Consider the following 12,369-nt stretch of genomic DNA (forward strand, 5'->3'; position numbering starts at 1 on the left):
AAAAAGAACAGCGCGAATGCCCCTTGACGGAGAGGATGGCGAGACGTTGCCTCTAGTATTTTGGACGCTTAATCAGGAGGGACCCGTCCCTGGAGAAGGACATCATCTTTTTCAAGGCAGAAGGCGGGCAATAAGAGAGGAAGACTCTCAGTGGCTGAGACAATGAACTCAAACACGGGAACAGGATGGCAAAGGGCCAGGCTCAACAGCACCTAACAACAAAGACCTCTCTGTTGGTGGGGGCTTGCTTTGGGCTCTGAGGCTGAGCAGGTTTCGTTCGGGGCAGGCTTCTGGGGACTAAGACTGAGTAGGAAGAAAGGCCGGGCGATCTGTTTCTGAAAAATAAGGCACTGAAGATCCACTATCACGATGATGGGAAACTGATGACGGGGATGGAGCCAGACTGTAGTGTCATTCCACTAGATCATCCTAAGTCGGGGAGACTCAATGGCAACCTAACATCCGTCCTGAGCCAGACCCACAGATCCGTACACCCTCCAAGCGGCAGCCTCTTCCCTACAGGGACAGGAGCTCACTGCCTGGTGGACTGCCTCCCTGAGAACATACCCAGGCAGTCGTGGAGAGGGGACAGGTAGCTCAGGAAGGGATCCTAGAGCACAGATCGCCTCAAGCCTCCTCAGGTCAGCATCACCCAGTGTGGAGATGGGGAAACTGAGGCTGGGGGAGGGAGAAGATGCTTCCCTGGAGTCCCCCAACATAATTCCAGAGACTCCGATTGTCATTTACTTTTATTGAGTTATAAGTTGAGATGTGCAGATTCTATGGCGACAGACCACTTTAGGCGACAAAACCTCCCAGCGCTGCGGGAAGAGGGACCTGGAGGAGTGGGAGGGGAGTATCTAGGGGAAGGGGGTGCCCCAAGGGTTCCCTCTGGGGCTAAGGAGAAAGCACGCTGGCACGAAGACAGAGAGCAGGGGTGGGGGCCTGCCTAACTCATGGTGTGGGGACTGGGGGACTTCTGTACAAGGTCACCTCCACGGGTCCCGGCAGCGGCCCCCATACAGTATGGGTCCGCGGGACGCAAGCAGACCGGGATGTCCACCTGACTCCCAGTGCCCCACCACCGTCCTAGGGGGCGTCTCCCTGGCCTGGCTCCGCCCAGTGAGGGGGCGGAGCGAGTGGCTGCCCAGGCGGGTGCCCTGCAGAATGGGCTCTGGCCACAGCTCCTCAGCTCACCAAGTGATGCCCGCTGCCCAGCGGCTACTTCTTCTCCTCAGGGGGCGCGGGCAGGGCCTGCGGCGTGGGCTCGGGCTCCCACAGCAAGAACTCGTGCAGCAGCGTGTTCACGGTCTCCGGGCACTCCAGCATCACCATGTGGCTGCCCTCCTCGATGAGCTTCAGGAAGGCCAGCAGCAGGATCTGGGGGGACGCGGGAGCCGAGGGCAGGGCAGTGGGCATGGGGACAGGCTGCCCTGAACCCCTCCCCTCGTGGCGCTCAGCCCCGGGAAGTCCCTCCTACAGTCTACCTTTCATAATCCCAGTCCACCCCGTGGGCAGTTGCGGAAGCGGGCCTCCTCTATTGAAAAACACCCGCGGAAAGTCCCGCCTGCAGTCTACCCTCATCCCTCCCCTTCCGTTCATTGGGAGAGCCAGACCTGGGAAAACCCAGGGGGGTCCCTCTTGCACCCCACCCTCCACCCTCCACCCAGTGGGGAGCCGGAAGATGACCTGCCATATCCCTTTGAAGCAGCGTGCGATGGTCCCACTAGCATTCGGTCAGCGTTCATTAAGCGCCCACAGTACGTGCGCGGCGGGCTTCGCCCCTGACATTTGGTTCTGGATCATTCTCTGCTAGGGCCGTACTGTGTACTATAGGGTTTTGAGGAGCATTCCGGGTCTCCATCCACTAGATGCCAGTAGTCCCCCTAGTCATGACAACCAAAAACGTCCCCAGAGGGCCCACCCCGTGTCCCAGGTGACCACTGCTCTTCCAGAGCCAGTCTAAACGCCCAGGGCCTGCAGTCCCACTCCACGAGGTCTCGGACCGAGTGTGACACTTCCTGACCCTGTTCCAGAACGACCCAGATTCTCACTGTCACCCACAAATCCACAGGGCAGCTCCTGTGCACAGAGGGGCGGTGCCTGGGGCAGCCACGTTTCCCGGATTCCCGCTTGGCCTCCTAACCCCGCTCCCCGCACCCCACTTTTTCGCCACCTTGCGCCTGCAGGCAGAAGGCAGAGGCGGTGCTTCCAGGAGCCCCACCCCTACTTGGTCCACACCTCTGCCCTTGCCCACCCTCCCAGGCCCCGCCTTCTACCTCGGCCATCCGCTGGTCTTCTTCCACCGGCACAAATTTGTCGTGCATGCCGTGCACAAGCAGGACCGGCACGGTGAGCTCGGCGTGGTACACCTCGTCGCCCTCGGGCCAGTACTGACCGCTCATCATGGCGCGCAGCACGAAGGACGACACGTTAAACGCGTTGCCTTCTTTGAGCAGCTGCTTTTCCTTGGCCCCTTGGCGGGCAAAGCCAGCCCTGGGGGGGTGGGGGGGAGCACCGTTAGAAAGGCCACATGGGAGCCCCCATCCCCAGGGGCACCCCCAAGACCCCTGCCCACTCACTTGAGGAAGCTCCAGGCCAGGCAAGGGGATAGGCAGTGCAGGACGCACGTGGGCATGTTGAAGATGGAGCAGAAGCTGGGTTCCAGCGCCGTGGGGCCCCCGCCGTTGATCATGATCACTTTGTGCACCAGGTCTGGGTACTCGTGGGCCAGGAACGTGCAGAAGGAGACGCTGCCAGGGGGGGTGGGGGAGGCACAGGGGCGGTTGGTTGGGATGGAAGGTTAGTGGCGCTGACAGGCAGCGAGAGGTTAATGCCCTTCTCTCATCTAGGAGGTGAGTCCATAAGGCCAGGATGCTTACCATTGGGTCCATGGACACTGGATAGGTTGGGGCATCTCAAGTGCCCCCATATTGTGACTGTGTGTGTGTGTGTGTGTGTGAAGGGCAGCTTTTTCTAGAGGGTCCCAAAGGGAAAGAATGCCTTATTGATTACTAGCTGAATGATTGGCAGTTCAATTCCCCACTTCCCACCCCTGACCCCCACCCTCACCCCCACCAGGTACTTCAGAAGAAAGGCTGGGAGATTTGTTACTAAAAGGTCAGTCTTGAAAAACCCTATCGGCAAGTCTCCTCTGCTCACGTGGCACTGCCAGGAGCTGGACTAGACATGAGGGCAATTAACACGTGTCACGAAAGCCATCTGATTTAACCCTGTGGATGCCCAGAGAAGGTCACTACGGTGGCCTGGGTATATTCTCACGTCTACTCAGGGCAATGCATGGATGAGGCCAGGTGGAAAGCCACCTTCTCAGAGGGCCCCAAAGCCCAGACCCTCGGTCCCTTGAAAGCCGGAGCAGGACTATTAGGTCATGTGTGGTGGCCCCCTGTTTGCTTACCGTAACAAAACAAACAACCAACAAGAGATAGGTTTCACTGGTGGGGCAGCCACACCAATTTGTCTATCCATGCTTTCAGGCTGCACAGAACCTTAGATGGTCCTCTAGTTTGTGAAACAATCGCTCGCTCCATAGGTGTGTTTCAAGGTATGGATGTCACAAAGCATTGTGGAAGGCGGGCGAGCATCTAGGGAGGAGTCAGGTTGGTTTGACTGGACTAGGGACGTGTGTCCTGGGGCAGATTGCTTAAATCAGGTGTGACCTTCAGTCTCCACATCCATGAAATGGTAACTGTGCTGACCTCACAGGCTTGCTATGAGTTCATGCCTACAAAGGTGTCAACAAGAACCACCAGACAGGTGTTCCCTCAGCTGGAGGTGTCACTTGCTGGAAGCAGTAACTTTTCAGGATTGTATCCTACCACCTTAGTGAGTCAGAGCCATGCCTAGATGCATGTCCTTTGGATACTTATAGAACACTCATTTTGGGGGGTTTTATTGCATGGGCTACAATCACTAAAACTCTGATGAAGGAGCGATGATGGTACTACTTCTCAACAATCAGGTACCTCGCCCAAAGCCTTCTAGGGAATTGGCTCTTGGCGAAGGCCTATGGGAGTCTAATGAGTCCTTCTTTGCCACACCAAGGTAACCTGAGCCGCTATGAAGGCAGTTCTCAACCAGAGGGATTCGGCTACGTGCGGGCTTTGGACAATACTGGAGCCATTTTTAACTCGATTGAGGAGGGAAGTAGAGGCCAGGGGTGTTGTGTTGCTAAACATTCTACAGTGTACAAAGAATGACCATTGTGGTTAGCTGTCAACAAGTCAGCCCTGGCTCATGGCCACCCCAGGCCCCACAGGTAGACCGTCTTTCCTCCAGGTCAGTCATAGTCTGGAAGCAGATTCAGTATCCCAGCAGTATGCAAGCCTCCACTGACAGACAGGGGTGTGCAGGTGCGTGAGTGAAGGGCACTGACCAGGTATTGAATCCTGGTCTCCTGCATCGAAGCGAAACTGGTCTGCGCCTATTGAACCGCTACTGATGAGCTCAGTTCACAACGTCCTAGTGCTGAGGACAGGAAACTCTGCCCTGAAATGATGTGTACCCACAGCATTAGGGACTGGAAGTGTCTCTCATGTCAGATTCCTGTGGGATTTGCATTTTGTGCAAGAAGTCAGTATTTTATGGCTGGATGTCTGGTCGCTGCCAGCCCGCACCCTGGACGCCAGCCCCCACCAGTGCCAACTCACCCGTAGGAGTGCCCAATGAGCACGTTGCGCTTCTTGGCATAGCGCTTGAAGATGGCCCGCATGTCCTCAGCCAGCGCGTAGAAGGTATAGGCAGCGGCCACCTGGGGCGCCGAGCTGGCCCCATGGCCTGCCAGGTCCGGGGCCACCACCTCGTAGCCCAGCCGAACAAAGAAGTCCAGCTGTTCCTTCCAGATGGCCAGGGAGCCACCGACCCCGTGGATGAAAAAGAGCACCACGTCGCCCTGGGCACCCTTGCAGCTGGTGATGCGCTTCTCGCAGTCAATGTGGATGGTCCGCTTGGGGCGCCGGGCGCGCCGCCGCCGCCCGCTGCTGCCCGCGCTGCCCGCACCGGAGCGGCCCTCGCTGCTCGCCGGCTCAGTCAGCTCCATCTCCAGGGCAGCGGGCGGCTCTCCAGAGCCGTTCTGCCAGTGCAGGTCCGCTCGTGGCTCCCGGCCCAGGTTCTCCACCAACAACCGCCCGTTGCGGTAGACTGTGATTCGGCGTTGGCAGCGGACCAAGCCGGAGCGGTCACCCTGGGCATCGTCAGAGGGGGGTGGCGGCGGCGGGGTTGGGGCCGTGGCGGGCCCGGCGTGTTTCACCCGCAGGACACGGCCGGGTTTGACCTCTACAAAAGTGTAGCCATCGCTGGACTCCACACTTTCCAGGGGCCCCACTGTGTTGGGGGGCGCCCCCAGCAGGCAGCAGAAGATGCCGTCGGTCACCCCGGTCAGCATGGTGCGTCCTGTGAGAAGGGGCAGTTGCCAGCTCAGGAGTCATCCGAGCAGGAGGGACCCTCCATCCCCGCAACACCCCCTCCCTGTGCCTGGGTCAGGGAGCCTGCAGGCAATTCCTTCTAAAGGCCCCAGCGTGTGTGTGTGTGTGGGGGGGGGGGGTCCCAGGAACCAGCAAGGTACCAGGGAGAGGCTTTGTGTGGGCTGGCCCAGCTCGGTGGCTGGTCATCCTCCAAGAGAAGGACCCCATGAGACATCTACAGGGAAGGCAGGGAGTGTCTGCAGGTGGGGAAATGGGGTGGGCAGGGGCGGCCCATCTGAGAGCAGTGGACGTTATGGCAAAGTTGGCTCAGCTGAAGTTTACAGCAGTTATGGCCACCTAGCCCAGTCCTGGGTGGCAGAAACGGTCAAGCCCTCAACTAGCCGAAAGGTTGGTGGTTCAAATCCACCCCTAGGCACCTGGGGAAATAGGCCTGGCCATCTGCTTCTGAGAAGCTGCAGCCTTGGTAACTCTCTGGAGCAGTTCTAGGCTGCAACACATGGGGTCGCCAGGAGACAGTCAACTTGATGGCAACCAAGGACAGTACAACACAGGGCAGCCCAAACCCATTCATTCATTCATTCATGCATTCATTCATTATTCACGTATGTACTCTTTCACGGACCCGCTTTCACTAAACCAGCGTGTCTCTTTCTTTTTCTTAATAATGTGTTTAAGGTGAACCTTTACAGGGGGAATCAATTACAAGGATCTACATATAACCCCCTCCCCGGGGGACAGACAACAGAAAAGTGGGTGAAGGGAGACTTTGGACAGTGTAAGGCATGACAAAATAATAATAATTTATAAATTATCAAGGGTTCATGAGGGAGGGGGAGGCGGGAGGGAGGGGTAAAATGAGGAGCTGATACCAAGGGTTCAAGTAGAAAGCAAATGTTGGGAGAACGATGAGGGCAACAAATGTACAAATGTGCTTGTCACAATGGGTGGATGGATTGTATAAGAGCGGTACAAGCCCCCAATAAAATGATTTTTAAAAAAAGAAGAACATTTAGACAGTGTAGTGGGTTCCCATCAAACACAAATTACTCAGTGACATGGGCTCATACTTCAAATATCTCTGTCCTTCTCAGTTATCCCATTCTGGCGGTCTCTTTCCTCCGAGGTCTTACTCCCTGTGCCCTGGCCTTTCCATCTTCTCTGGAGAGTCATTTCTGATCCCCTGGACTCCCCAAGATGATTTTTAAAAGGCAGTTCATTTGTGTTGGGGTGATCATCTTCATGATAGGAACCAATCTATTTCCCCCCAAAGGTGACCACCCCAAGGGACACTCAGGTTGAAGTTTAAAAGAAGCATCTCACAGGGTGACTTCCCACCAAACCCACATCACTACTGCCAGAGGGAGCCGTGCAGGACAGGGTAGAATAGAGCTGCCCCTATGGGTTGCCGAAACTGCAACTCTTTCCGGGAGTAGAAAGCCTCATCATCTTTCTTCCAAAGATCAGTCTCGAACTGCTGACTATGCAGTTAGCAGCCCAAGGTCTTAGCCCACTACTCCACCAGGGCCTGCAAAGGTTCACAGTCCTGGGAATTCTCTAGCCTCAACTGGTCCTGTCAGCCTGGACTTTCTAAGAATTTGAGCTCGGTTCCATTCATCTCTTGTGGCTACACTGGCATTGCCTGCGAGCCTGGGAAGGCCTCTTCAGAGGTGCAGACCCCACTGAGGCCCACCCCAGGCCTCTGGCTAGGCACTTGGCCCCAGAAAGGTGAGGCTGCAGGGGGAGGAATCCTGCTCACCTCCCCGCTGTGAGCGGGTCCAGTCTAAGGAAAAGTCACTCCTGTGAACAGGTCTGGCCTCTCTGGTTCCTACCTCAGCCCAAGATGGTCGAGCTGGGTCTGTTTCGGATGGGTATGTTGAGGCCCATGGACCTCAAACCCGAGGGCTGGGAGGGGAGAGTTGAAAGGAAGCTAGCCTCTGGGTCGTGAGTCTTGGCCCCACAAGGACAGGCCTCAAAGGTAGGGAAGAGAATGGAGGCTGGGGACCTCCGAACTGCTCCTGGTTAACCCTCTCCCTTCCCCTGTGTCCATGGCAACCGCAGGCGATTACATAACTCAAGGGGAGTCCCGTCCCGTGCAGCGCCCCCCATTGTCTAGGGTCTGGGGTGCGCAGGGAGGGAGCCTTGGCCCCATAAGCCTGGACGCTGTAGAGACACGCTCGCCCAGGGTCCGGACTCAGAGGGCCTGGCCCCAGTGATGGCGAGGTGCGGGCCGTGCCTCCCCCCATGGGAGGGAGGGGGTACACCGGGATTGCTGCGCAGCGCCAGCTCTCTGCCCTCCAAGATCCATCAGCCCTTCGGCGAGGCGGGGGCCGCTGGGGCTCTGCAGCCTTCTAGAAGCCCTGGCCTGGGGGACAGTCCTCTCCCACCCCCGGGACACGGGCCTCGATGTCCCCCGCTCGGGCCCGTTCCGCGCTCACCTCATCGAGGGCCCCGGGACCTGGGGCGGGGCGGAGGGGTCCCGGGCCGAGAAGCCAGCGTCTGCTTGCGAGCACCGTTTACATGGTGGCGCGGGGTCTCGCTGGGAGCGTTCTCCACGGGCGGCTGAGGCTCGCGCAGACCCCAGGCGGTCAACGCGGGGGCATCCCACGGCCGCTGAGCAAATCGGCCCTTTAAGTCCCTGCCCGAGAGGGCGTGTCCGCATGCGGACGGGCAGCTGCCTAGACCAATCGCAGCTGGAAGATGAATTGGCCTACTTACTCGACCAATCACCGGCTGGGGATCTGAGATGGAGGCGGGCTTTGAGAGCAGCAGTCCCGCCCCTTTCAGGGGTTCGCAGAGGTGGGGGAGGGATTAGGCCTGGCTCAGGGCCGAAACTGGGGTCTTAGTATGTGGTCCGCAGGACTCCATGAGCGGGCTGCCGAGGTCTGTCATGCATGAGGTCTCCCCTGGCCAGATCCTGCTTTCAAAATGCCTGTCATCCCTCTGCCCGTACTCCTCCGTGCCCTTAGGGGGAGAGACTCTTGGGGGAGTCGTCAATTCTGATTCATAGTGAACCCTACAGGTAGAGTAGAACTGCCCGCATTGGATTTCCAAGGCTCTAAGTCCTTAATGGGAGCCAAAAGTCTTATCTTTCTCCAGAAACAGCTAGTGGGTTTGAACTGCTGACCTTGCCGTTAGCAGTCTAGTGAGTAACCCATTACACCGCTGCCAAGGTTCCTCTGGAGACTCCGAGAGCTTTCCAATATCTGGTGGGGAAATTGAAGCTTTTAAAGGGTAAGTCACTTGCCCAAGGACTCCAGGTCCCAAGGCAAGCAGGGGGCGGGGCTGGGATTTGAACTCTTGGCTACGTGATTCAAAGTCTGATTACTGTTATTGGAGAAAACTTCCGTCTTATAGCCTCTTTAAAAGATGGCTGCTGATGGAGCTGAAGTGAACAGTGTTCAGAGGCACATGCTCTCAGCTCTGTGGTCCACGCCGCTGGGCCAAGAGAGCCCAGTGTTCAAATCCAGTCTGCTGAAGGAGTCCCTCCACTTCGCTGAGCCCTCGTTCTTGTCGCTGTGAAATTAATGCTATCATTTGTTCGCTAAGCAGGCTAAAGGGGCTTGCCTATAACAAGTGGTCCACCAGCTGACAAATCACTCCTTGGTACTGTTATGATGGTGCCCGTGTTTGTTTGCTAACTGGCAGTGCAGGTGGAGTGGACTTCAGGGCGCGCGGGATTATCTGTTCCTTTCCTCCTGGCCCACTCCGGGGCCCCAGGAATTTGCTGCCAAAGCTGGATGAAGTCCAACTACCCACACTTGGTTACTCGGGGCGCTCCTGAGAGTCTATGCGCTTGCTTATTCATTCAGCAAGCACTTCCCCAGACACTCCTACCTCAGGTTGCAAGATGCTGGGTACCCCCCAGGGGCCTCAGTTCCAGGCCTGAGCAAGTGCCAGCCTCGAGGAGACAGGGTTGATCTTAAAGGATGAATAAGAAGATACCAGGCGGAGGGGAGGGTGTGGTGTGGTGTCCCAGAGGGAGCACCTGGCATGCCTGCCAGAGGAATTGAACATTTCCCTGGGGTTAAGGGGGGTGGGGCAGGGAGCAGGTACAACATCTGAGTAGCAGGAGGGGCTCAGATCTGCACGTTTGGGGGAAAATCTTCTAAGCCTTATGAGGCTAGGTCTTCAGTGGCAGGTTTGGAACGAATGAGCTGAGAAAGGGAAAGCGAAGAAGCATGGGGACCACCCTAGGGACATCTAGCCAGTGCAAGCTCTGGCTTCCTGGGCTCTCTGTCAAGGGGCAGAGACTTGGCAAGAACCAGAGAAAAGCTGCCAGCCAGCTGTGTGCCATCTGTCTGGCTGCTGCTGGGGTTGGGGGGGAAATCTACCAGCCGTTTCCCGCGGCTGCCACCAGCTGTGCCACGGCCACCCGGGGGCACCCTCTGCTGGTCAACAGAGGAGGAACTACAACTTCCAGCACGTCACGGAACGTAATGGACGTGGAGAGGAGGTGCCCCTAGGCTCCACCTGCCGGTTCTCATGAAGAACTGCACTCCCTTGCGGGCACAGCTGCTCACGCCCGCTCGAAAGCTTGAAACTACAACGCCCAGAAACCACCGCGGGAACGCCGGCCTCGCTCTCTAAGAAACTACATTTCCCAGAAGCCCTTTCCTTAGCTGTGGCGCCCATAAGCTGCGGCATCGTTGGAGACGGCGTGACCTGCCGCTGGACATGGCTGCCTTGACCGAGTCTTTGGGACCCCTGTGCGGCCTCGTTGCCAGGTCGACGGCACTGCTGGGGGGCAGGTGAGTCGTCAGGGGTACTTCTCTCCAGATCTGGGGATGAAAGTGGTGTCAGAGTGACGACTGTGTTTGTCCCCTCGTGACCTGCCAACCCCTAGCGCCCTTACGGATCTCCGATTGCATCTAGGCTCTGTTGGGGCGCGGGAAGCTGGGGCTCAGAACGCTGGAGCGACGCGACCGAGGAGGTCACACAGCGCCCCATCTGACATTTTCCCTTGTCTCTTTGCTTTCGTAGGTTGCTCCAGCCTCGGGCGCGGCTGGGACCCCCGGGTGCCTGGGGCCTCCCCACTCTGCAGCCAGCCCGGGGCAAGGCGCGCGGGAACGAGTACCAGCCGAGCAATATCAAGCGCAAACACAAGCACGGGTGGATCCGGCGTCTGAGGACAGCGGCCGGCGTCCAGGTCATCCTCCGCCGCATGCTCAAGGGTCGGAAATCGCTGAGTCACTGAGGAGCTCTCAACCACCTCGAGACCTCCACCCCAGCATTTCTCCAACCTGGACCGCTTCCGGCACGCCCTCACCCCTTTTTGGGTGGAGAACAGGACCATATGAATGCTCTCCAAATTATGGGAGGAGCCAAGAAGATTTTGGCTGAGACTCCTGGAAGAGAGGCAGTCAGACCTGGCCAAATCCCCTTTTTGGATTTTGAATTGGGAAGAACTTGAAGGGTAACACGAAGGACAGAGGATGGTAGGCAGTTTGAGCTCCAGCAACCCCTGGTCTGTCCCAGTTCCTTCTGGGATAACAGACAAATCACGTCTTTTCATTTGTTCTATGACTGATTCAAAATGTATCAAAGATTAGATCATCTCAGCTCTTATCACTCTCAAAATACTTTGGCAATAATTCCTTTGTCATTAAATGTCTATTCGATGTTCACATTTCTATTGTTTTATATATATGCACATATCATACTTGGACTCCAGGGGTTTCCGAAGGTCCGTGGGGATTTTCTATTGTCTTTTTTATTCTACTTTTCCATGGTACTTCTGAAGTTCTCCCTCAAGTAGGTCTGGAAACGGGGATGCCTGTGACTGAGTCTGCCATCTCTCCCTGAGGACTTGCTGTCAGACCTCAGTTCACTCCGAGGCTTACTTGGCTCCTGTAAAACTCCTTTGGAAGTTTTCTTGCTGGAGTAGTAATACTTCAAATGGCAGCTCCCGCTTAGTAACTTATCCTAGGTGCTCCGTTGACAAAGAGCTTGACAAAGTAGCTCTGGGGGCCAGTGGGTTACACGTTGGGCTGCCAATCATAAGGTCAGTAGTTCAAGGTCAGCAATTTGAACCCACCTGCCACCCTGTGACGGATGAGGCTTTCTGTTTTTGGTACAAAGATTTACAGCCTTAGAAACCCAGAGGCAGTTCTACATTGTCCTGTCAGGTAGTGAGGTGCTTGTGGAATGCAGAAAGGTTTTTCCCCAGGTTGTCCCCCAAATATATGACAAACCTAAGACACTGAATGCAACACACGGTAAATGACAACCCAGAGACAAGGTCAACCAAATCAAGGAGGACCAAAGTTAGGCTGCCATCTTGAATTTAGGGACTGCCCATCTTGTCACGTTTACCCTCAGTGCCGCCCCTTCCGATTGCATGAATACCCCTAGCTTGTCCCTCTCGGATTGATGTATGCCGACTGTACAACCCCTTTCCATTATGATGTAATTGGGGGCTTGCACCTGAAAGAGTATATGTGCCGTGATTGGAAATATACTCGCCTCCTTCCTCTCTGTGCGGCCATGTCTGCTGAGATCATGGTCTTCCGGAAGGTGAGCGATTGCATGGCTTAGATTGTTATCTCTTTAATTTTACCCCTCAATGACACAAGCACCACCCCGGGGACCCTTCAATTGTGGGGGCTGGTACTCCACAGGGACTCAGCAGGATTCTGCTTTCACAGGGCTATCAGTCTGGGAGGGGAGTGGATTCTTTACTCAGGCAGTTTGGGCACAATGTGTGAAGGCTTACAAGTGAGATTGTGGAGCTCTGGGGAGGGGGAGCATAAGGGGTCTGACTTGGCTTTGGAAGGGGGCAAAATGGAGTCAGGGAAGGCTTCCGGAGGAGGTGGTAGGCACTGACAGAGGCAGAGGGAGGCAGGATTCATAGGGCCTGGAATTCACATCTGAGGAATTGCCACTGGACCCTTAAGAGCACTGGCAAGTCCATAGTGTCTAGCTGTCT

The 12,369-nt window shown here is 56.4% G+C and overlaps 2 protein-coding genes across 2 annotated transcripts; one reads left to right on the forward strand and one right to left on the reverse strand.

Moving 5' to 3' along the window:
- Positions 1 to 731: 731 nt before the first annotated feature.
- Positions 732 to 8,087, reverse strand: ABHD8 (abhydrolase domain containing 8). The gene is made up of 5 exons (XM_075548755.1): positions 7,880 to 8,087; positions 4,671 to 5,412; positions 2,583 to 2,753; positions 2,280 to 2,496; positions 732 to 1,380 (listed from the first exon to the last, which is right to left on the reverse strand). Exons 2-5 carry the CDS (start codon positions 5,402 to 5,404, stop codon positions 1,222 to 1,224), a joined length of 1,281 nt encoding a protein of 426 aa, XP_075404870.1. The 5' UTR covers positions 5,405 to 5,412; positions 7,880 to 8,087; the 3' UTR covers positions 732 to 1,221.
- Positions 8,088 to 10,042: 1,955 nt separating this feature from the next.
- Positions 10,043 to 11,070, forward strand: MRPL34 (mitochondrial ribosomal protein L34). Its single transcript, XM_075537775.1, has 2 exons — positions 10,043 to 10,192; positions 10,425 to 11,070. The coding sequence occupies exons 1-2, from the start codon at positions 10,119 to 10,121 to the stop codon at positions 10,636 to 10,638; spliced, it is 288 nt and encodes a 95-aa protein (XP_075393890.1). The 5' UTR covers positions 10,043 to 10,118; the 3' UTR covers positions 10,639 to 11,070.
- The last annotated feature ends 1,299 nt before the right edge of the window (positions 11,071 to 12,369 follow it).

Source organism: Tenrec ecaudatus, chromosome 1, assembly GCF_050624435.1.
Source record: "Tenrec ecaudatus isolate mTenEca1 chromosome 1, mTenEca1.hap1, whole genome shotgun sequence".
NCBI classification, from domain to species: Eukaryota; Metazoa; Chordata; class Mammalia; order Afrosoricida; family Tenrecidae; genus Tenrec; species Tenrec ecaudatus.